The 24,940-nt window shown below is 40.3% G+C and overlaps 1 protein-coding gene across 1 annotated transcript in view; it reads left to right on the forward strand.

The window, feature by feature from the left end:
• Window positions 1-336: 336 nt before the first annotated feature.
• Window positions 337-24,940, forward strand: part of LOC119841600 (cytosolic phospholipase A2 gamma-like) — a 33,314-nt gene continuing 8,710 nt past the window's right edge. Inside the window, exons 1-12 of the mRNA XM_043496162.1 lie at window positions 337-507; window positions 2,677-2,814; window positions 4,039-4,155; window positions 5,140-5,282; window positions 8,743-8,941; window positions 9,575-9,692; window positions 11,727-11,867; window positions 14,945-14,998; window positions 16,137-16,193; window positions 16,681-16,737; window positions 20,712-20,774; window positions 22,996-23,016. Of these exons, the coding sequence (XP_043352097.1) occupies window positions 2,791-2,814; window positions 4,039-4,155; window positions 5,140-5,282; window positions 8,743-8,941; window positions 9,575-9,692; window positions 11,727-11,867; window positions 14,945-14,998; window positions 16,137-16,193; window positions 16,681-16,737; window positions 20,712-20,774; window positions 22,996-23,016 (994 nt within the window). The 5' untranslated portion in view covers window positions 337-507; window positions 2,677-2,790. The remainder of the gene's footprint in view (window positions 508-2,676; window positions 2,815-4,038; window positions 4,156-5,139; window positions 5,283-8,742; window positions 8,942-9,574; window positions 9,693-11,726; window positions 11,868-14,944; window positions 14,999-16,136; window positions 16,194-16,680; window positions 16,738-20,711; window positions 20,775-22,995; window positions 23,017-24,940) is intronic.

Below are 24,940 nucleotides of genomic sequence, written 5' to 3' on the forward strand. Positions count from 1 at the left end.
TACCATTGGATGGTATAGGTCACAGAGCTGAGAGCTGAGAGTAGAATCAGGTACAGCTACAAAGTGTTTCTAGGCAGAGCAGGCCAAGTAGAAGATTCTCAGGGTTACTAAAGGTCATTAGCAAAAAGCCAAGGGGTTCCAAGATGGTGCCTTGACAAAAAGCCCGGTGGGGAAGGTCATAGCTCTGAAGTAAACAATGGGAAACATATGTGGACCTCTGGCAGCATCCAAGGATGAGTTAATGCCTGACAGTGAGCATGTGCTATCTAAGGTTAAGAATAGATCATATAAAAGAACTGAAGCCTAGGACAGTATAAAAGGCAGACTACGACAGACAGAAGACAAGCAGGTGCTTGCCAGAAGAGCTGCTGGAAAGAAGTTAAAGGCTCCTGAGAGATCTGACAGCAGACAGAGGAGCGGAGCTGACTGTCCAGAGCTGACTAGGAAGAAGCAGAAGAAGCAAGCAGCAGATAGGAACAAGCAAATAATGTCAAAGCAAAGGATAGAGTAAGCCTGCTAGTTTTGAATTATAGTATTATCATAAAAGTTAAGAACTGTGGTCAGTGATTTGTTACAGTCCTTCCCTGCCTCCATGCTGCTCTGGGAAGCGGCTGGGACCTGGAGGAGGGGGGCACAGGGGTCTGTGTGTCGCTAGTTCCCATTGGCTGCGGTTCCCAGGTCCCGGCCAATGGGAGCTGCGGGGGAGGTGCCTGGAGGAGTGGACAGGGCAACACACAGACCCTTGTGCACCCCCAGGTCCTGGCTGCTTCCTGGAGCAGTGCAGGGGCAGGAGAGGCAGGCAGGCAGGCAGGCAGGAAGCCTGCCCTGCCCCCAGTGCGCACCAGGTCGGACCCGCCCCCCAAACTCCTCCTGCAGCCGAACACCTGCCCTGAACCCCCTGCTGCACCCCGTACCCTTCCTGCACCCCAACCCCTTGCCCTAAGTCCTCTGCCACACCCCACATGCCTCCTGCACCCCGACCCCCTGTCCTGAGCCCCCTGCTGCACCCCGCACTCCTCCTGCACCCCAACCCCCTGCCCTAAGCCCCCACTGCACCCTGCACACTTCCTGCACCCCAATCCCCTGCCCTGAGCCTCCTGCCACACCCCACACACCTTCTGCACCCCAACCCCCTGCCCTGAGCCTCCTGCCGCACCCTGCACCCTGACCCCCTTGCCCCACCCTGCACCCCAACCCCCTGCCCTGAGGCCCCTGATGCATGCTGCACCCCTCCTGTACCCCAACCCCCTTCCCTGAGCCTCTTGCTGTACCCTGCACCCCTCCTGCACCCCCTGGGGGCAGGGAAGAGGCGGGGCAGGGGTGTGGCCTCACGGAATGGATGGAGTGGGGGCGGGGCCAGAGCAGTGGGTGGGGAGTGATCAGTGGTGCGGCCCTGGGGCCAATGTACTAGTTCTCAGGTGGCCCTCGTGGTCATTTGAGTTTGAGACCCTTGAGTTACATTAATAAAAATATACTTTGTTTTGAAAGGAATACTGCTTGTGTTATTCATTTTATCAGAAGGTTACATACATATCATAAAGAAAAGGAGTACTTGTGGTACCTTAGAGACTAACAAATTTATTAGAGCATAAGCTTTCGTGAGCTACAGCTCACTCATCGAATGCATCCGATGAAGTGAGCTGTAGCTCACGAAAGCTTATGCTCTAATAAATTTGTTAGTCTCTAAGGTGCCACAAGTACTCCTTTTCTTTTGCGAATACAGACTAACACAGCTGCTACTCTGAAACCTGTCATACATGTCATAGAATATCAGAGTTGGAAGGGACCTCAGGAGATCATTTAGTCCAACCCCCTGCTCAAAGCAGGCACAATCCCCAATTTTTTTGCCCCAGGTCCCTAAATGGCCCCTCAAGGACTGAACTCACAGCCCTGGGTTTAGCAGGCCACTGTTCAAACCACTGAGTTATCCCTTCCCCTGTCCTCCAAGTGTTTTCCTTGACTACTCTGGAGGCCCATACCTTGGGAAAGGCAAATTAAGAGGATGATAGGCAGGCTATTCCAGAGGCACCAAAGCCTATTTTTCAGGTTACAGCATCATTATAGATGTGTTTCATAGAATCATAGAATATTAGGGTTGGAAGAGACCTCAGGAGGTCATCTAGTCCAATCCCTGCTCAAAGCAGGACCAACACCCACTAAATCATCCTGACATCCCTGAAATGAACAGTGCCAGCTGTGTCCACAATCCTCTCGGGTCAATTCCATGCGTATGCTCTCTTGAGAGGATTTGTCAAAAAACAGTGCCAATGACAACATTGGAGTGGGTTTATTTTATTTGTTTATAGCTAACTTTAAAGGAATTGGAGCTGTGTGAATGTATGATGTTTCTGTTCCTTTGTAGCAAGAGGAAAATACATTAGTAACATGACAAGATGTTCAGCAGAACCTATAAGAAATGGGAACCCAAATCCAGTTTAAATTCAAAAGCAGTTGGTGTCTGGAAAAATTAATTAGGTTGGCTTGAAAATCCCAGGATCGATCGATCTATCTATCTATCTATCTATCTATCTATCTATCTATCTATCTATCTATCCTCCTGCACCTCCAATCATTAAGCAATATCATTCAGGTAATTAGAACCTAGAGTCTTATCTAGTATTTCAGCACTTCCTATGTCACTATATTAAATGTTCATTTTCTCTCGTATACTTTAAGGTAAAGGAAGAATAATTAGATGTTGGCCTAAGCTTTTGGATGTCCTGAAAGAGGTGGAGTTTTCCTTTTCACTGGCAGAGGAATTTAAAATTACAGGGCAAACAGGAAAGCAAGATGGAAATATTTCATAAACACAAGGTATACCATTCCTCTTACAGTTGCAGTTTGCAGTTTCACTACCTATTGTCTTGGAAATGCTTGATCACACTTCATATGAAGGGTACATTCACAAACAGCTCATAAAGAGTTCATAAATGATAAACAGATTTTTTAAATAAATGGCTAATCAATTATTATAGAGTCCAACAGTTCAACAGATGGTTTTAGTCATGGGGTATAAGCACCATATATCTTTTACTGATGTGCTTATCTTAATGCACACTACTCCTGTCTTTCATGAGCTTATAACATCTATTAATCATTTATTACTAATTATAATATGAAGGGTGACCAAATAATTTTCATCTCCAGCTTTTTTTTCAAACTATTCTGACGTTCATTTGCTCCATTATTCAAAGACAACGCCCAAAAAAAAAAAAAAAAAAAAAAAAAAAAAAAAAAAAAAAAAAAAAAAAAAAAAAAGAAAAAAAAAAAAAAAAAAAAAAAAAAAAAAAAAAAAAAAAACATTGTTTCATTGTAGCTATGCAATACAGACTTGGGCCCAATCTTGCTATATTTGGGAGCACCTAAAATACATCCTCTGAACTGTAGGATTCATTTTGACCAGTACTTATTTCCTATTTACCCTGTGCGATGGGGTGTATCAACCCAGCACTGGTAATGTGGGGGTTAAGAAACTGCTTTGAGCCCAAGAGGCTGCGCCCCCTCACTGTTGCTGGGCTTGCTTCCAATGGAGGGAGCAGATAAAAAGAAACAGCTCAGCTCAGTCTGGCCTGGATGAGGAGGGCTCAAGTGTTCGGAAGTGTCTATGAGTTTCTCAGCTGTTTTCATTGTAGTTGTAGCCATGTTGGTCCCAGGATATTAGATTTTGAATAATTTCTGGTAACATGTTAACTCCTTATGTTTAACAAGCTGTATCACCTTGTATTTAGCTGCGACACCCTGAGTACCTTTCCCAGATCTGAAGAAGAGTTCTGTGGAGCTTGAAAGTTTGTCTCTCTCACCAACAGAAGTTGGTCCAATAAAAATATCCCCTTACCCACTTTGTGTTTCTTTCTCCTCACAGAGTTTCCCCCCCCCCCATATTGTTCCAGTGTAGGAGAAATGTGTGAAATCTCTCTAAATGGGCTCTGGGTTCCACCTGGAACATGCTTCGGTGGATTTTCTGGATCTCTGTAGATTGTCCCATCTCTTACAGATTTTTGAGAGATGATATATTCTCTTGACATTTTTTTTCCACAGAGTGAAGGTAAGATCCGAATTTCTCGTGAGCTCTCAGAAGGGGAAAAATTAGGAACAAGTAACAGAAAGGTGCGGGTAAAGAAATGCCTGGATAGCCTTGGGATTCCCTGTAATCTGGTAGGAGTCAATTAATGTCTTATAGAATTGCAGAGGAATATATAGGACATTGATAATGGTAACGATTACTCATACAGAGCTGGTGAAACTATGTTCATCAAAAAGTTATGTGTTGTTGGGTTTTTTATTTTATTTTATGTTTTTGTTTGTTTTGTTTTCTGGTTTTATTTTAAAGGCTTCTAGAATAAAACAAACTGAAATAAATGGGACTTAAGTGAGTGGCTAAAATTAAGTGCATGTTTAAGTGCTTTGCCGAATTGGGATGAACTTAAATACACGTTTAAATATAAATGATGGATAGAACAGGCTGGGAAATATATTTTACTTTCGGAGAAAAAAAAGAAAAAAAAATATTTTTGGTTGAATTTTTTCACAGATTCTTTTAAAACCTAAAACCTGATGTTTTCTGTTTCCTAAAACTAAGTATATTGTATGAGGTGTGTGCGAATATACATATTGCAGGTTTTTATTGTTAAACAATGATTTTTTCCAGGTTTTGGGCAAAACCCTAACAAATATCAATAAAAATGTTCCTTTTAATAAAAAGACATTTTTCATCCCCCAAACGCCAAAACAAAACAAAACAAACAAAAACCTTGTCAAAATTTTTCCAGCAATTCTGATAATTAACAGTAGTTATGCTACATGGAATACATAATATACACACACATCATCTAGTATAACAGCTATTGGAGTTATTCTTGAAGAAGTAGAATTCAGGAAAGCTTGTGAATAAAGTTACTCATGGGAGCTGTCTCATTCAAATCAGTGTAAATAAAGAAATGTAAATAAAGACACTCCCAAATGTAAATGCTTGCAGAATTGGATCCTACAAAATATTCTTTCAAATTCCATGATGGGGGGATATCCTAGGTGGGAATCGCAGGTGTTTGACTGCAGATGCTGTGAAAGTAACTTAGATGAGCAATGGTGGTTCCTCAGTAATCCCAGTTTATATGTTGTTGAGTCTTTTCCCTTCCTCGGGATGATGTGCCCAATATCGCCATCCTGGGAGCTGGTGGAGGTCTGCGGGCCATGATCGCCCTTCATGGAACTCTGCAGGAGCTACAAAAGCATGGTCTCTTGGACACCATCATGTACCTGTGTGGGGTCTCAGGTTCCACTTGGTAGGTGCATGTCAAGAGATGTGGTGAATGAAAGTGTGTCCCGCTATAGAACTGACAACCAGGGGAAATTATTGCTATTATTATTGTTAACGAAAGGATATGCTGGGTACTTCATTACCAATAGGAGAAAACTGTCTGTCCATTTCCTGAGGAGATGAGAACGGGTGAGTATGCCAACATGTTACCTGCACAATCTAGGGCACCGCCCCTTTACCCTACCATGGGCTCAAGGCACAACCCAGTTAATTTAGTCACCCCAAACTTTCCCATCCTGGGCTCGGGGCATAGGGCACCCACACTTACCTGTCCTGGGCTCAGGGTGAAACCTGGTCAATTCAGGTACCCACCCTTTCCCGTTCTGGGCTCGGGAGATAAGGCACCCATGCTTATCTGTCCTGGGCTCAGAGCGAAACCTAGTCAATTTAGGTACCCTCCCTTACCCATCTTGGGCCCAGGAAATAATCTTCAGTGGGCTTATGGGACCTTTTTACCAGTAAAAGAACCTTACACAGTAATATCCTTAACTTCTATTTATGAACAGTTACCAAAACAGAATACACAAGCTACACATACAATTCTCACCACTCCTAATAAGGCAAATTAACATTTCTTGATGGCCAGTCAAGATTAGAAGTTTTGGGGCTCCAGCTTCTGCACGGTATGGTCAGAAGAGTGCTGAGGTCTGTCTTCTCTGATCTTGAGCTGTGTCCTGGAGTTAGGTTCCAAAGAACTTCCCTTTGGACCCCAGTTTATATAGTTAAAACTTGGGGCCTACTTACCTGTACCTAAACCAATCATTTTAAACTAAACAGTATTTTTCACCAATCCTAGTTCATTATGAAACAATTATTTAACCAATCATACCCCGTCACCTTAGTTGATTTAAATCTTTCAAAATTATTTATGCAACATACAGAAACAATTAAAGAAATAGACAGAGACCATAGAGAGAAACAATAGAGAAGTAGGGACCATAATGGCAAAACAATAGAAGTATAGATTTCACCATCACAACTGTTGGTAAGTGGTTTCTTGCCAAATACTGTAAAACAAAGTTGTTTATATGCATCCTAAGATCTGTTTAGTTATCTGATAATGATGGGTACTATTAGGACAGGAGTGCCTTCTTAACAACCCAATATTATATTTTTTGACGCAAATTAGATGGGATATGACTCCCTGGTTCTTAGCTCCTGGTGGCTGTTGTCCTATGGCTGTTGCTTCTTACTACAGAAAGGCCTTGGCCCACATACATTGCAATGTAAGCCCAGGGTTCAAACTCAGAGTCAAACTAAATACCTCTTCCATCTACACACAAATCATGCAAACCCAGAGCAAGGATCTCAGGACTCCATGAGGATGGAGGGTCTGAGCCTGAGTCAGGTGAGGACCAGGATTCAGGTCTAATTGCTTTGCAGTGTATACACAGTCTCACTGGGCTCATGCTCTGGGAGTCAACTAAAGATGTCCCACAGGCCAACTTCCTTTGTCCTCTTGACAGTCAAGTTTGGTAGACAGTGAAGCAAGAACAAAAGGCTAATGTAGCCACATTTTGGGAGGGTGCTAGAAAGTCTGGGATATGGGTGGCTGAATTCAGTCCCACATAATGCAGTGTAGACTCTAGAGCCCCAGGTTGTGACCAGGAGTTTAACAATTCCAAATCTGGGGTTACACATGAGTCTAGATGCTCAAGTCCCAGGTTAACAGATCCAGAGCCTGCTAACCTGATTTACATTAACATTGCTGTATGTACATGCCTTTTAAGTCTGACACTTCTAAGATTTCTACATGGGCAAAAGTGACAGGGGCCCAGCCCTATAGTTCTAATTTAGTATTTATAACTCTTACAGTGTCATTGTGAATCTCTTGAATTCTGGTGTTTTCCTTAGAGCCCAAGCTCCATCAGCCATGTGATTTTTGTGAGTCTCACAGCTCATCTAGGCTATAGAGGCACAGCTGTGCCACTGCAGTTTAGCCGCTGTAGTGCTTCAGTGTAGACACTACCTACACTGGGGGGAGGGGTTCTCTACTCTGAAACCGTCGGTATAGGTAATCCAGCTCCTTGAGCAGCCATAGCTAAGCTGACAGAAGAATTCTTTCATCCACCTAGTGCTGCCTACATAGGGACTTAAGTCGGCTTAAATATGGCACTCCAAAGTGTGGATTTTTCACCCCTTGAGCAACACAGTCATGCTGGCCTAACAGTCTAGTGTAAACCAGGCATCAGCTTTCATTATATTATGAAGCATACATGTCTGTCTCTGGTGTTGTGGAGAAAAGCTTGGAAATGTGAACCCTACCAGCTCAAATGACAGAAGGCAAGTAAAAGGAACCCAGGTTTTTAAAATAAATCTCATGATTTTTAAGCCAAACTTGGGATTTTCTGTGACCTGACCTGACTTTTGGCATACTTGTAGTTTGCATTAGTGCTGAAATCAGGATAGCAGACCAGTGTCTACTACCTTCTTTGTCTCTTTTTCTCCAGTCAAGAGACTGTTATTTTAGTTGTGGTTAAAGAGAGGCAGAGTGTGAACAACAGTTTGTGCCATAGGAATAGTGAGAAATGCAGATAACTGGTGTTCGTTAAACTGGAACAAGTGACAGAGTGTAACACAAAATGGGGATAACCAGGTGGAAAAGAGACAACAATGGTCGCAAGTTTGTAGGATAGGGTGGAGAGTTAGTTTCTCAATGGGAAAGGAGACTGTGTCCTTCAGAACATCCAGCTAATCTAACAGGGCCACATACTGATAGCTTTGCTCACAATGAGTAGCAGTTGACAGAGGATCCTAAGGGAGTTAGGCATTCCGTTGGTGATGCAATTCAATGGGAGACTGATACCAGTGGGCGACTTCCTAATTATCATAATTACTTATCAGCCCCACATTGACATAGTATCTGAGCACCACTGTATTTATTTCCATAACACCCCTATGAGTTAGGAAAGTGCCTGTATCCCCCTTTTCCTCTGGGGAACCAGGGTTACAATCTCTGGTAGAGCAGGGAGCAGAACCCATATTTCCTGAGTTCTAGGCAAGTGTCCTAACCACTGAACCATCCTTTCTCTCCCAAATTTTCTGCACAAATAGTCCCACTGAAGTCAATGTTAGGGTGAAAGAGTCATCAGGGGTGGGACAGATCTGTGGATGTTACAAATATCCTGAATGTAACCAGAGCTGTTCAAACTCGGTGTCATGGACCCTGTGTATTGCTAATGGAGATTCCCCATTTGCTCAGCCTGGTAAGGACCTGATGGATTTGGATTTTATCTCTGTTGATGCTGTGGCTTTCCACATCAGCCATCCAGACAGCCATGTGATCCTTGGGGTTACAAATGCATTGCCATGATAGAACGATGAGTGAAAATATTCTAATAAATAATTATGCAGAGATTGAAAGGGCTGGGGAAAATTTACCATATCCTGTTCCCTTTGCAATGTGTGTTTTGTCTCTGTAATAGGTGTATGTCATCTCTCTACAAAAATGGGGACTGGGCAGAGAAATTGCAGGCCTTGGAGGAAAGTATGTGTGCTAGACTTTCCAAATACACCTGGAGCATCCCAAAGGCAACGAAAATGCTACTCGAGGCAGCTAAAGATGAAAATTACTCCCTGACTGAGTTCTGGGCCTACACTGTGATCTATGGAATGTTACATGAGGTGGGTGAAAAACTTTCCCTTTTGTAACTTTCTAAGGTCCCCGTCTGGCCCCACTCACCAACCTACCCAACCTTATGACTTGGGATTGCACCTTGATTTGAGTCCACACAGGAAAACAAGAGGGCTTGGACCCAAGTTGCTGTGTGACACAAGCTCTGACCCACCCCTCTATTAAGGACCTAAGACCTTGGGTCCTGAGTGCATGCTGAGCCAAATCACACTGATTTCTGTGTGCAGAGAAATGGGACTTGGGTTCATACCTGAGTCAGACCCTGGGCTTACTGTAGAGTTTAGAACTTCCCTCAGGGAGTCTGCAGCAGAAGTGGGTATTAAGTCTTAGGCTAATGGCTTGACCACTGAGTCATTGAGGAAGGTTTCTTCTCATAAATAAATAAATGCTGAGTGGCTCCACTGTATTCTGTGGAGTTACTTGAGTTACTTCATCTATACACTTGGGTGACTGAGGGCAAATTCCACATCTGTCTAGCTATCATCTCAGCATGTGGAAATGTGTTGGCATCCTGAGCTCAGGCTTGGACTGAGCTGTCAGGGCAGGGACTATAGGCAATGTTAAAATCACAGTTTAAAAGTAGGAGTGTGTTTGTCTGAATTTATAAAATCTTGTCTTTACAACTGGACAAGGGACACTTGTCTGAGCAGCGGAGTGCTTCTGAGAACGGACATAACCCCTACCCCATCTATGCAGCAGTGGATGAGCAAAGTTTTTCCAAAGTAACTGAATACTCTTCAGGTAAAAACAACCAACCAAATCTATAGGTAATCTCAGTGTAAAGAAGCCTGTCATTTATTTCACCTACATGCAACTCCTCGAGGCAGCAGAGATGTTGAGGTTGTCTTTAGAGCTGATTGAAAATGAAAAAACAAATTGTGAAAAAAATTCAAAAAATTTAAATCTTTTTTGTTCATCAGGATTATTAATGGGCCCCTTTTTCATGTTGCATGATACTTGTTTTCTTTGTTTCCCCTAGAAATTTTATCAAAACATATTTTAATTTGATTTTCTTTAACAAAATCTTGATTTTCAATAAGAAAAGAAGAGTAAGTGAAACAAAACCTTTAAAAAATTCCTTAAAATATCAGTAAAACTATGGCAGAAAATTTCACAAAACATGGAAAATCCAGGTAATATTTGCTACGGCTGGAAATAAGTTTTGTTCATGCAAAAACTTTTTTTGAGAAAAATTCAAACTTACTCTTGTTTTCTTTTTCCCTTTCTCCTATTTTGGAAAATCTTTCTAGGTGGAGACACACTTAATTTATTATCTTATTTACTTATTTAGATTTAATAATATAAAATTATGTGTCTTGAAGCATCTAGGAAGCTAACATCATTAATAACGCAGTAAAATTCCTGGAGCATGAAAGAATAATTTCACAAGAAACTCACCAGCCATCACTCCATTCACTTTTAGATATGACTTGAGCTGATCAAAAATGATCCAACAAAGTCAAAATTTTTCATGAGTATAGGTCAGTTTTGACCCCCAAAAATCATTTAAAAAATACCAAAATTAAGCCTTTCAATTTTTAGTTTCAAGAAGACATTTTGCTTCAAAATTAATTTTACTTTAGGTTTTATAAAAAATAAATTAACATGAAATAAAAAGTCAAAATCACAATGAAACTTTTTTGATTGATCAAACTAAAATTGTCTTGAACACTTATTTTTGCAGGGAATTTTTAGTTTAGATTTGTTTTCATTCCAATTCAGAACAAAACCAAATTTCACATATGTGGAGTTTCCCTCCAAATGGAAAATAACAGCTTCTGCACAGCCCTAGATGTGCTCAGAATTTCTCTTATATTTTGGACAGGGTTTAGAACGAGGTGGTAGCTCACACATTTTGGGGAGGTGCTGAGGGACTAAGATGTGGGGAGAATCAATTGGAGTAATTGTAGATGAATTAGGGGATCACATGGGCCTTCTGGAACACTGAGAGAACTCTGCATTATGGGGCATCTTGGAAGATAGCATGAAGTTGATAATGGGAGAAGGTAAGGTAGGAGGTGAGGAAGTAGGGAATTCAATGGTAAAACAAAGGGGATGATCAAGTCAAGCTGGGAGCAATATTTTCAATAAATTGTTTTTTCACTAAACATGCATTTTCAGGCCCCTTTTTGTTGAATTCAAATATAATGAATAGTTTCAGTTGGGGAAACAAATTTTAAGTGTAAAACATTTTGTTTTTACTGTTTGGTTTCAAAGGGTCTTTTAATTTCAAATGTGATGATTAAGAAAAGTGAAAACAGATTAATCCAGGAGGAAAGAAATGAGTCAACTAAAATGTTTTGAGGGACTTGAAATGAATAAAACAAAACAAAGTTTCATTTTCTGTCAACTCAAAATGATTTATTTATTCTCTTTTTAATTTGGTGAAAAATTAGATTGGTTTTTTTTTCAGTTTGAATCAAACTGGATATTTCTCCAGAGCTTTTGGTTCAGCCCCTGAATTAAAAATTACATTATTTGCTCAGTTTTAGTGGTAAGAACTCTGAACTGAGACACAGGTGGTGTGGGGTTGTAGTTGGAGCCTGGGAGGTGATGATCAATAGCTTCATACAGAATGTGAATAGGAGTCAAGGAGGAATATGAAGATGGAACAACATGGATGGGATAAAACTTTATTAATGTAGATGTTGTTTGAGGCATGCTTTCATTCCCCTGAGTTACGGATACCTCATGCCACCCTTTCCTGCTGATTCACCTGCAACTTCAAAACTCTTGCTGGGCTTTGTTTCCAAACTCTTTCTTTTTATTTTTCAGCATCCTGGTTTGAGTTCACCCCCCATGAAGCCAGCTTCCTTGGCAATGGAGCAAGTGTACCCATGGAATACTTTCGAAGTGAATACAAGAATGGGGAGCTAAAGAATCAGAAAGAAGAGAAAAGCATGAGTTACCTACAAGGTGAATGATCATGCCCCTGCTTCTTAGGAGATGGAGACAATTGACACAACTGAGCCTGGTTAGATACATAGATATCGGAAATAAACCTTGGAATACTAAAATGGAGAAATATTTACATATATTAGAGAGCTTTTATGTAGACAGTTGGGTGGGTAAAAACCAGTTTTCATAAGCCATAATTTGAGTTATCAAAAGAAATTCCTTTCCTAAATCAGAACAAAAAAACAAAATTATTTTTTTTCGCAAACTGAAAATTAAAAAAAAATGTTTTGGTTCAGGTGTGTCGAAATATTTCATTTCAATGAGAATATAAAAACAGCCGCAATGGGTCAGACCAAAGGTCCATCTAGACTAGTAGGTCCATCTAGCCTCGTATGCAATCTTTCGACAGTGACAATGCCAGGTGCTTCAGAGAGAATGAACAGAATAGTCAATCATTGAGTGATTTGTCTTCCTATTGTCCATACCCAGCTTCTGGCAATCAGAGGCTAGGGACATCCAGAGTATGGGATTGCATCCCTGCCCATCATGACTAATAGCCATTGATGGACCTCTCCTCCATGAACTTATTGAAATCTTCTTTAAATCCCGTAATACTTTTGGCTTTCACAAGATACCCCAACAACAAGTTCCACTGGTTGATTGTGTGAAGTGTTTTTGTTTTAAACCTGCTGCCTATTAATTTCATAGGGTGTCCCCTGGTTCTTGTGTTATGTGCATGGGTAAATAACACTTCCTTATTCACTTTCTCCAGACCGTTCATGATTTTGTAGAACTCTAACATACTCCTCTTATTCACCTCTTTTCCAAACTGAAAAGTCCCAGTCCTTTTAATCTTTACTCATACTGTATCTGTTCCATATCCTTAATCATTTTTGTTGCTCTTCTCTGTACCTTTTACAATTCTAATATATATTTTTGAGATGGAGGGACCAGAACTGCACACAGTATTCACGGTGTGAGTGTACCATGGATTTATATAGTGTCATCTGATACTTTCTGTCTTATCTAGCCCTTTCCTAATAAATCCCAACATTCTGTTAGGTTTTATGACTGCCACTGAACATTGAGTGGATGTTTTCAGAGAATTATCCACAATGGCTCAAAGAGCTCTTTCTTGAGTGGTAACAGCTAATTTAGATCCCATAATTTTGTACATATAGTTGGGATTATTTTTTGCAAAGTGCATAAGTTTGCATTTCTCTCCAATTAATTTCAAATGTTTAGTTTCAGTTTTGACTCTTTTTATTTTTTACTTTTTCTTTATTATAATTAATTTAAATTTTAAAGTGTTCTTTTTAAAGAAAAAACAAAACACAGTTTTTGTTTATAAAAAAGTAAAAATGAAACAATTTGAAACTTTATTAAAAAAAATCATGTAAAAATTCATCCAAACTGACTCTTTTCGATCAACAGTTTAGGTTTGATCGAATGGAATTTTCTCCACATGTGTTTCAGCAGAAAATCCCAACCAACTTAGCACTTTTCATCCATAGCTCTTAAAGCACTTTTTCTGATTATCAATATGTGCATTGTACAGGTGGGGAAAAATGACATAGAAAGGGAAGTGACTCAAGTCATAACTGGGAAGTCACTCGGTGCAGCAATGGGCGATAAGGTTTAGGAACCAAGGTATCCTGATTCTCAGAGTGGTGCCCAATTAAGTAGACCGTTCTGCCTCCTTTGAAGCTATGTCTACACTAGCACTTCTGTCGGTAAAATTTTTGTCTGTCAGGATGTGGAAAAAAAATCCCTTTGACCAACATAAGTTTCTACAACAAAACTATCTGTTTGGACAGTGCTATGGCAGCAGGAGATGCTCTCCTGCTGACATAGCTACTGCTGCTTTTTGGGCATGGTTTATGCCAACAGGAGAGAGCTGTCCCATCTGCATACAGCAGCTACATGGGAGACCTTACAGCAACATGGCTGCAGCAGTACAGCTGTGTCTCTCTAAAGTCTATAGTGTAGATATAGCCTGAGTTGATCACCCATGTTTGTGTTGCTTGGCCTTTTCTGCTCATTTGAAAACCCAGCCTTCACCAACAAGCTTACCTTCTAGGGATTTTAAAAGGAGTTAGGTGCCCAAATCACAATTTCATTGGGAATTGGGCATCTAATTACCTTAAGCTCCTGTGTAAATCCCAGCAGTAATTTTTTCTTGCTCTCTAAAGAAAATGGGCCAATTTCTACTCTGTTTCACCTCAGAGTAACTTCATTGACTTGAATAGATAGTCTTGTGGTTTACAGTGGTGTAACTGAGGTCAGAATTTGACCCTTTGCTACATTTTGGGCCATCTGGAGGACAGCCCATTGGATACTGGTGAGGAATCTAATTAATGAATAACCTTAATTACCACACTCCTATATATGGTCGCAGTATGGAACCATTACATGTTCTCACAGTTTGGTCTTCTGAGGATTGTGAGACTTTCGTTTAATTCTGGTTGTTTAATTTTAGTGTGTGGAACTTGGGTAGTGTTTGTGGCTTGTGGTTTGTAGGAGGTCAGATTTGATGATCTCATGGTCCCTTCTGCGTCAAGGTCTATGACTGCAGGATTTTATGATCTTTGGTATGTGTTTCTTTGGTTGTATTTCTTGACCCAAACTAGAATCCTCCTTACATAGCAGAATGGTTCTTACCATGGAACTAGTAATTTTGGGATATCTCTCCCCACACTCTGGAAAATGGGATAATATTTTTTTAAATACTGTGAAAATGTTCAGTGGAAATTTTTTGACTTTTCAAAAAAGAAAGGAAAAGAAACCCTGTCACAATAAAAATGTTCCGCGCAAAAGCAGTGAGAACCAAATCCTTTTGAAAATCAAAAAACATTTCAGTTTTCAGCCAATACATTAATAAATTAATACATAAAATAAAAAATAAAAAAAGTTTCTAATGAAAAAAACCCTTTCATGAAAGCAGACATTTTACTTGACATTTTCATTTTGACAAAAACCCCAATTTTCTATAAAAAAATAATGTGAAGAAAATACTGTTATGATCAACCCTAAGTAGAACCTGTTTAAATAAACAGCTTCAAATCCTTTTATATTCTTTTCCTTCTTGTTTTCAGGTTTGTGGGGAAGTGCCATTGGCAGCAAAACAGAAAATGAAAAAGTAATAAAAGGTATGCCAGTTTCTGTCCTCATAGCACACTGGCATCAGAGCTCAGGTCCTCAAGTTTGTTCTGGATGGGACTCTCTAGAGTGGAGTCTTCTTCATTAACTCCAGAACTAGCTTCCTGCACTGCTCTAAAATAACCTGCTGTAAGGACTTTTATAGCACAAGGCAAACTGCATCTCTTTGTGTGTGCTGCTGAAGGTTAGGATGTTTTGTGTTCTGCAGACTTTTTTTATTTAGTTATTTATTCTATTTTAATTCATGGCAAAGATTGTTAGACTGGCTGTTTTTAATTTTTATTAGAGGAGATCAGAAAATCACAAATTTTGGTGGGAAAAATGCCCAACTTTTTCTAGTTGGAAAATAGTAAAATAAGTTTGAAAATTGGGATTTACTCCACTTTTCTGACATCTTTTTATATTCCTCCACCTGCCACTTTCCCCAGTGAGTTAAAAAAAAGAGCATGAGGAGTACAAAAGGGAGAGAGAGATTGTAAAATGCAGTGAAAATTCAAACACCAAAAATAGAAAAATGATATGTTTTGGTTTCTAAAAAATGAAATAAAGTGTCATCTTACACTGTTTTTTCTTTGTTTGTTTCCTTTTATAGTTTCCTACTCGATTTTTTTTTAAAAAAAGGTCAAAACTGATATTTAATATTTCAACTTTGACAAAGCCACATTTTCAGACAGGAAAAAACGTTGGTCAAAACGTTTAAATCAGCTCTAGTTTTATATACTTTAAAAAAAACATAAGTCAAATGGGAAGTAATAAGGTCTAGATGATGGTTTGAGTCATATGAACAGACAGAAATGGATATATAAACCACTCCCACTCCAAGTGTCACTTTGTTCCCCTTTAGTTCAACCACAAATAGAGGTGACATAAACTTCTGTAAGTGTCCCAGGCACCTCTAGAGAAGGACACAACACCATACTAAGTGGGTGTTCAATATGGGATAATGATAAGATAGAGATTTAGTGACAAGATTGGTGGGGAGTAGACAGAAATAGATGTGGTATAATTTCATCAATATATTTTTCTCCTAAATCATTGCCGCCTAAAGGTTGTGTTCTAAAGGACTGAATTATTGTCAATGTATTGTGAAATAACTGACTCACCTAACTGAGGTTGGGTTTTTTTCAGATATATTCTTTGGCTTCTTTAAGGGAGAAAAAGAATCACATTCACCATCTAAAAAAAGTAGGTCTTTATAGTCCATGGTCACTCCAGTGATACAAGTGGAATTACTTACCAGATGTGACTACTGCTAATGTCTATAAAGGGCCATTCCCTTCCCCTCCCCCAGGGAAAAAATACTGGTTGTTCACTGAAATACCAGAAATCAAAAATATTTCACTAACAATTTGCTAAAAAATGATAGTTTTTATCAAAACCAAAACAAATTTACTGAAAAAAATCAGTTTTCATATTCTAATAATTCATGAAAACAATGAAATATTCAACCCACGGAAATGTTTCTGTGCAGAAATTTTATTTTGTTTACTTTTTTTTTAGTTAAAAAACTATTTCCACTAAAAAAAATTGGATTTCCTCTAATTTCTACACATCTTGTTCCTTTTGAAACTTGAAAATATTGACTTGACCGTGATCTTTGTAACGTGAATTGCTTCCTAGTTGATCATGTGATTGTCCATGAAATGACTGATAATCCTAATGGCATTTTCAGGTTGTCCAGAAGGAATAGTCAAGGGGTTTCCAGCACTCACCATTGAACCTGAACCTGGTAAGTATATACATATGGCTGCCTGTTTTGTTCTGCGTCATTAGCCAATAGTTAGGGTCTTCAGGGCCATGTTGTTTTGGGAAGGAATAGATGAAACAAGTCAGGTAAATCATGTCTCCCTGAACAGAGTAGAAACAAAAAAACCAGCAGTTTCCTTCCTCAGAAATCCGCAAGTCTACCACTCGAAGAGCTCTGTGCCCAAGCAGTTCAATCTCTGTGCTTCCTTTTCATGGTCATGCTCACAACTCCATCTCTTGGCCTTCTGCCTCTATGATATCCAGCCTTCAACAAATATCATAGCCTCTGCATCTACAACCAGGGAAACCCTTCAGTATGCATGGCTGAAATCTGACCTGCCACAGGAAATACTCTCATTGTTTGCATTTGTTTCACTAAAAGGGTGTAATTGTAGAGATGATTCGGAATTTTTTTGACAATGTTTTTTTGTTCCTGAAAAATGCCACTCTGACAAAACTCAAACTGTCAATCGGAAAGTGTTAATTTCGATTAACACTCCAACTAAAAAAGCTGGAAAAAATAATTTCGAAATTGATGAAAAATCCTGTTTCATCATACTTTAAACTAAACAAATATTTTTTCAGTTTAAAAAACTTTTCATTTTGAAAGTGAACTTAATTTATACTAAAGAAAAGGATTAAAACTTCAACATTATTTAAATGAAACATTTCAATTGATCTGAACTGATTTTAGGGGTGAGGTATGTCAATTTGCAAAGCATTTTGAGATTTGACTATTTGAATCAATTCAAGACAGGAACATTTTGGAAATCTCCAAAATTTTTGCGGAATGGGAAAACCATTTCCTACCTAGGCTGATTTATATGAGCCTTCTGAGTCTGAAGTATGCATAACAGGCCCACTGGCATGGAAGAGGTCTGTAAGTGTCTTCAGATCAAATACATACCAGCTGGCAGTCATTAATATGTTTCAGTATAACAATATATTCCTGGAAACCTGTAACTCTCTTTACAAGAGTAATGATGGTTCTGATTTTTACCTGAATTGGGCAAATTGTGTTGTGAGTATTGGTTATCTATTCCAATAAATATTAACTCTCACATTCTCTGTTTGACAAAGGATCATAGAATCATAGAAGATTAGGGTTGGAAGAGACCTCAGGAGGTCAGCTAGTCCCATCCCCTCCTCAAAGCAGGACCAACACCAACTAAATCATCCAAGCCAGAGCTTTGTCAAGCTGGGCCTTAAAAACCTCTAAGGATGGCAATTCCACCACCTCCCTAGGTAACCCATTCCAGTGCTTCACCACACTCCTAGTGAAATAGTGTTTCCTAATATCCAAACTAGACCTCCCCCACTGCAACTTTAGACCATTGCTCCTTGTTCTATCATCTGCCACCACTGAGAAAAGCTGAGCTCCATCCTCTTTGGAACCCCCTTTCTGGTAGTTGAAGGCTGCTATCAAATCCCCCCTCACTCTTCTCTTCTGCAGACTAAACAAGCCCAGTTCCCTCAGCCTCTGGTCATAAGTCATGTGTCCCAGGCCCCTGATCATTTTCGTTGTCCTCCACTGGACTCTCTCCAATTAGTCCACATCTTTTCTTAAGTGGGAGGCCCAAAACTGGACGCAATACTCCAGATGTGGCCTCATGAGTGCCGAATAGAGGGGAATAATCACTTCCCTTGATCTGCTGGCAATGTTCCTACTAATATGCTGTTAGCCTTCTTGGCAACAAGGGCAAACTGCTGACTCATACCCAGTTTCTCATCCACTGTAATCCCCAGGTCCTTTTCTGCAGAACTGCTGCATAGCCAGCCTGTATCAGTGCATGGGATTCTTCCATCCTAAGTGCAGGACTCTTCATTTGTCCTTGTTGAACCTCATTAGATTTCTTTTGACCCAATCCTCCAATTTGTCTAGGTCACTCTGGACCCTATCCCTACCCTCCAGTGTATCTACCTCTCCTCCAGCTTAGTGCTGAGGGTGCAATCCATCCCATCATCCAGATCATTAATAAAGATTTGAACAAAATCAGCCCCAGGATGATGGCTAAAGAAGAAACCATTTTGTAAATATAGAATTTTTTATTTATGGAATTCATTATGGTGCTAATCCACAACTAGACCATGTTGTGTGTGTGTGTGTGTGTGTGTGTGTGTGTGTGTGAAAAATAACTTGTTTGATTAAATGGAATTATTTTAAATATATAACATTTCTGTTTTCATTGACATTTTGGGGATATTCATAATAATGTCCCCGACAACCCAAACTCCCCACATCCTAATTTTGCAGCTAAAAATAGTTTTGACAGAAAACTTTCCAACAGCCCTCGAACTGATGTGGCCATATTGCCAGACAATGAGGAAGATGATATTGGGGTAGAATTTTGGTCCAACCAGAGGTGGATTAATGAATGTTTTTTGTGAGACAATAGAGGAAGAGGCTGCAGTAGTTGAGAAAGGAAATAATAAAGTTTAGACACTGAGGCTTGGTCTACTCTACGGGGGCGGAGGGATTGATCTAAGTTACTCAACTTCAGCTACATGAATAACGTAGCTGAAGTCGATGTACTTAGATCTACGTACTGCACTTCACTGCGGTAAGTCGATAGCTGACACTCTCCCATCGACTCTGCCTACGCCTCTCGCCCTGGTGGAGTACCAGAGTCAACGGGAGAGTACTCAGCAGTTGATTTATCGCATCTAGACTAGATGCGATAAATCAACCCCTGCTGGATCAATCACTGCCTGCCGATCCAGTGGGTAATGTAGACAAGCCCTGATTGTAGCCATGTGGACACACAGGAAGGGATAACTTTTTTTTCAGATGAAAAGTAAAAAAAAAAATGGCAAAATGTGGAGACATCCCAGACTAGAGGTAGGGAAGAATCTATCCTAAGGCATTTCAACTAACAAATTTGTCCTTGGGCTACTTGACAATATCTTCATTGTACTCTGTGTGTTGTTTCTTAAGCTTTGTCTATAGATGTTAAAATGGCACAGCTATGGCACTGCAGTTGTGTCTCGGTAGTGCTGTCTTGTCAATACTTCCTGGACCGATGGAGGTTTTTTTTCCATCATTGTAGTTAGTGTTCCCCCTTGAGAGGAGGTAACCAGGCTAATTCTTCCATCAAACTACCTGCATCTATACTGGGGTTTACGTCACTTTACTACATCTCTCAGAGATGTGAATTTTTCACACCCCTGAGTGAAGTAGCTAAACTGATCTAAGTTTTCAGTTTAAACTAGCCGTTAGAAGTTTGTGTTATTGTCTGTGGCTGTGTGAAATGACTGGAAATCCTTATGACATTTTCAGGTGATATGGAAGGCGCATTATAATGTGAGCCAGCAGGATCTGCACCAGGTGGCTTTTCACTAGGTAAGTGTATATCTTCCTGGATCTCTCACCCTGACCTTACAGTTGTAACTGCTTTTATGTTCATAGATTTCAAATGGAGAAGTTAGATTAAAAAATTGAATAATTTTGCTACCAGGTTGCGAGTTATCCCCATTTTTTTCTGAAAATGCAGAACCTTTCCACACAAGAAACAAAAACAGAGAGAAAAAGCAGGCTGCTCATTAAGGCAGACTGGCACAACTCAACCATCTTGCTCTAGGTTGCCTCTTTGTAGACTGAGTGCTGAAACACCCACATTGCATGCTTCCCTCAAAGTTCTTTAACCTGCAAATATGACCAGGAAACGCCTTACAAGGAAAGTGATAGCATGTAATTGTAACACTTTTTAACACTGATTTTTGCTCTGTGGACACACAGTAAAGGATAATTTTTCAATTTTTGGAAAAGGAAAAAATGTGGAGGCAACCGCAGATTAGCAGTAGCAGAAAGGGAACTCAATTCTGCTGTAGCTCAACTAATATTTTTGTCCTTCTGCTACTAGCAAATGTCATCATTGTAACCTGAATACTGGTTCTTAAATTATCGTATTGTTGTCTGTGGCTGTGTGAAATGACTGGAAATCCTTATGACATTTTCAGGTGATATAGAAGGCTCATTGCAGCGTGAGCCAGCAGGAGCTTCACCAGGTGGCTTTTCACCAGGTAGGTGTGTATAATTCTGGAACTCTCACTCTGACCCTATAGCTGTAACTGCTTTTCTGTTCATAGCATTCAAACAGAGAAGTTGGATAAAAACATTAAATAATCTTGCTAGAAGGTTGCAGTGTAATATTACATTATTTTTTTAAAAAATCCAGAACCTTAATACTCAGGAATAAAAACAGAGAGAGAAAAAGCAGGCTGCCCCCTAAAACAGAGAGGCAAAACTCTCCCCACCTTGATCTAGGCTGGCTTTATTCAAAATGACTGCTTAAAAACCTATATCACATGCCTCCCTTAGAGTCCAATAGCCTACAAGCCTGATCAGGAAACCCCTTACAAGTAAAGTGGTTGCTAATACATTTTCAGACTAGCACCACTGCATTATCAATAGAGGAATTGCTTCTGATCTGCTCCTGCTTGAGAGGATAATCATATCCAGATTATTAATGACATAGTCTCAATGCTCATGTTCTCTGTTTTCTAAGTGTGTGCTCAGGACCAAAGCCTCCTGGGAAGCTCCTGTTTCTTAAATAATATAGGCAACTCTTTTATGGTCACCACCAAAGTATCTGAGAAGCTTTCAAAAATTCAGGATGGGGAACTGAGGTTCAATGAGAAATAAAGTTGGGAAATTCAAAGGTATCTCAACAAATTAAAATTGATATTCAGTGGGATATGAGTGTTTAATCCCTTACAAATCCCAACGTACGTGACTTCTCAAATGTCACCTAGAAAACTTTTGGCAAAGGCAGGAGTAGAACTGGCTTGAGTTGATTCCCAATCCACTGCCTGAAATTGATACTTGAATTCTGTCTCTGGTTCTGGTGCCATATTTGAAAATGGATCATTGAGACATTGGAGATGAATGCAGAGAAGTGTCACAAAAATGATGCCAAGTCTTATACAGTGAGAAATTTAAGGAGTTAGGTCTGTTTAATATATGAAAAAGAAGTCCAAGAGGTGACTAGATTATGGTGTTTAAATACAGTGGACCCTCGCTAGAGCGCGCATCACTATAGCGCGGATTCGTATATAGTGCGGTCCCGGCAATGGATCCCAAATTTAAATATTTAAATTGGGATCCATGGTAACGTGACCTCTGCTATAACGCTGCCCCCGTGTTAACGTGGTATCACTCATGGATCCCGAACCCCGTGTTCTAGTGAGGGTCCGGTGCACTTTCAGAGTGATAAAATACAGGCATACTCTTGAATCTAGCAGGGAAAGGCATAAAAAGAAGCAATGGCAGGAAGTTAAAGTGAGACAAAGCAAAGTGAGAAATAAGGCACACATATTAATGGTGAGGCTAATTAACCATTGGAACAAACTCCCAAGGGAAGTGGTGGAATCTCCATCTCTTTGGCTTCAAAGTCTGATTGGATGTCTTTCTGGAAGAGATACTTTAGTCAAACACAAGTTACCAGGCTCAGTGAAAGTAACTGGATGAAATTGTGTTGCCCATGCTATACAATAGATCAGACTAGATGATCTAATGGTCCCTGCTGGGTTTAAATCTATATATATAGAGAGAATACTGAAGCTTATAGGACTTTGGCATTCTGTAGTCATATGCTATTCTCTGCAACAGTGGCATACGTTGGGAAGAGGAAGTCATTGGAGTTATGTGGTATGGCAGGGGTAAACCCCTTTAAGGCCCTGCCAAATGCTGGCTGCAGCCTGCTCTCTGGCCAGGAGGCCAGGGGTAGAGACACAGGTACTCAGCAGAGAGCCCAGCTGCAAGCCCTAAGGAGCGCTGGCTCAGAGGAACATGCTGAGCTAAGTGTTGACATCTGGGCTGAGGCATGAGAGGGCTATAAGAGCCCTGGGCAAACCTCAATGGGGAGGCTAGCCTGGGAGGAGACAGGAGGGTGGTATCATTGTCTCCTTACCAAAGAAGGAAGCCTCAAAAGCTAGGAGACCCTGGGGAGGGTCTGTGGGGCACTAGCTGTTGCGGGATCTGGGAACTGCACAAACACTGTAAATAAAGACACTTGGGTGATCCAGCAAAAGAAGGCATGGAAGAATCTTTATTATACCAGCCTAAACACAGGGCCCAGGCTCAAGAGGGAGAAAGCCTGCAGGGACCCTGTGAAGTTACTATAGATTTACCCATCAATAAATGAGGGAAGAATCTATCTCATTGCATTTTGCCAAGATCTCTGGCGGTCATGTCTTCTAGTCCTTCAGAGAAAACAATAATTCCCGCCCTCATCGTCTCTAGGTGACACATCTAAATCTCTATGAACATAAAAAAAGAAAAGGAGTACTTGTGGCACCTTAGAGACCAATAAATTTATTTTAGCATAAGCTTTCGTGAGCTATAGCTCACGTCATCCAATGAAGTGAACTGTAGCTCACGAAAGCTTATGCTCAAATAAATTTGTTAGTCTCTAAGGTGCCACAAGTCCTCCTTTTCTTTTTTGCGAATACAGACTAACACGGCTGCTACTCTGAAATCTATGAACATAGTTCCTGATGGGTTCTCAGACCAAATGGGTTCACAGCCCACTTCCAGAGCTTTAAAGTCTAAAATTTTGTAGAGATTTCCTGTCCTATGTGGCGGCCACCACTGAGTAATTGTGAGTTCCTGGAAATAAAGAGAGACTCCTTCTCTGTAGGGAGGTGGAATTTTCATTGTCTGGGACTGTACTCTGGAAATATTTAGCAAGAACTTCCTTTTGCACAAGATTATGTGCAATCGCAAAGCACATGGCAGGAGTGCTGTTAGCAAGGCACAAGAAGTAATATTTCCATTCTACTCAGCACTGTTAAGGCCTCAGCAGGAGCACTGCGTAGCAAACTTCAGGAAAGATATGGACAAACGGAGAAAGTCCAGAGGAGAACACACATAATTAAACATGTAGAAAACAGGACATATGAGGAAAGATTGAAAAAGTTCAATTTATTTAGTCCGGAGAAGAGAAGATTGAGGGTGTCATGACAACAGTTTTCAAATGCGTAAAAGGTTGCTATCAAGAGGGGGTTGATAAATTGTTCCCCTTAACCACTGAGGACAGGACAGGAGCAAGGGAGATTTAGGCTAGATATTAGGAAAAACTTCCTGTCAGGGTAGTTAGACACAGGAATAAATTCCCTAGAGGGCTTGAGGAATCTCTTACAGGAAGCTTTTAAGAACAGTTTAGAAAAACACCTGTCAGGGATGGTCTAGATAATACTTTGTTCTGGCTCAGTGCACGGAACTGGACTAGATGACCTGTTGAGGCCCCTTCCTGCCCTACATTTATATGATGCTATATAAGTAGCCAGGGCTAAATTAGTCCTAGTTTGGCTTCCTAGTAGAGCCAGAGTAGTAGAGGAGACAAAACAAATAAATGTGGAAACTCTTGAAACTGAAATGAGACCTCCCTCCACAAGGGCCAAAGTTTAGTGTTGTTGTTGTTTTTTTTAAATCCATCTACATCAGAAAGCTCTGCCATGGAAGTAGGGAATGTTCCCAGAACTGATGAGTATGATTTTCACAAGTTATTCCCACAGAGCTCTCAATGAGCACAAAGACAGGTTTCAGAGTAGCAGCCATGTTAGTCTGTATTCACAAAAAGAAAAGGAGTACTTGTGGCACCTTAGAGACTAACAAATTTATTAGAGCATAAGCTTTCGTGAGCTACAGCTCACTTCATCGGATGCATTTGGTGGAAAAAACAGAGGAGAGATTTATATACACACACACAGAGAACATGAAACAATGGGTTTATCATACACACTGTAAGGAGAGTGATCACTTAAGATAAGCCATCACCAGCAGCGGGGGGGGAAAGGAGGAAAACCTTTCATGGCGACAAGCAAGGTAGGCTAATTCCAGCAGTTAACAAGAATATCAGAGGAACAGTGGGGGGTGGGGTGGGAGGGAAAAATACCATGGGGAAATAGTTTTACTTTGTGTAATGACTCATCCATTCCCAGTCTCTATTCAAGCCTAAGTTAATTGTATCGTTTGCAAATTAATTCCAATTCAGCAGTCTCTTGTTGGAGTCTGTTTTTGAAGCTTTTTTGTTGAAGTATAGCCACTCTTAGGTCTGTGATCGAGTGACCAGAGAGATTGAAGTGTTCTCCAACTGGTTTTTGAATGTTATAATTCTTGATGTCTGATTTGTGTCCATTCATTCTTTTACGTAGAGACTGTCCAGTTTGGCCAATGTACATGGCAG

The sequence above is a fragment of the Dermochelys coriacea genome, chromosome 13, assembly GCF_009764565.3.
Source record: "Dermochelys coriacea isolate rDerCor1 chromosome 13, rDerCor1.pri.v4, whole genome shotgun sequence".
Classification (NCBI taxonomy): Eukaryota; Metazoa; Chordata; order Testudines; family Dermochelyidae; genus Dermochelys; species Dermochelys coriacea.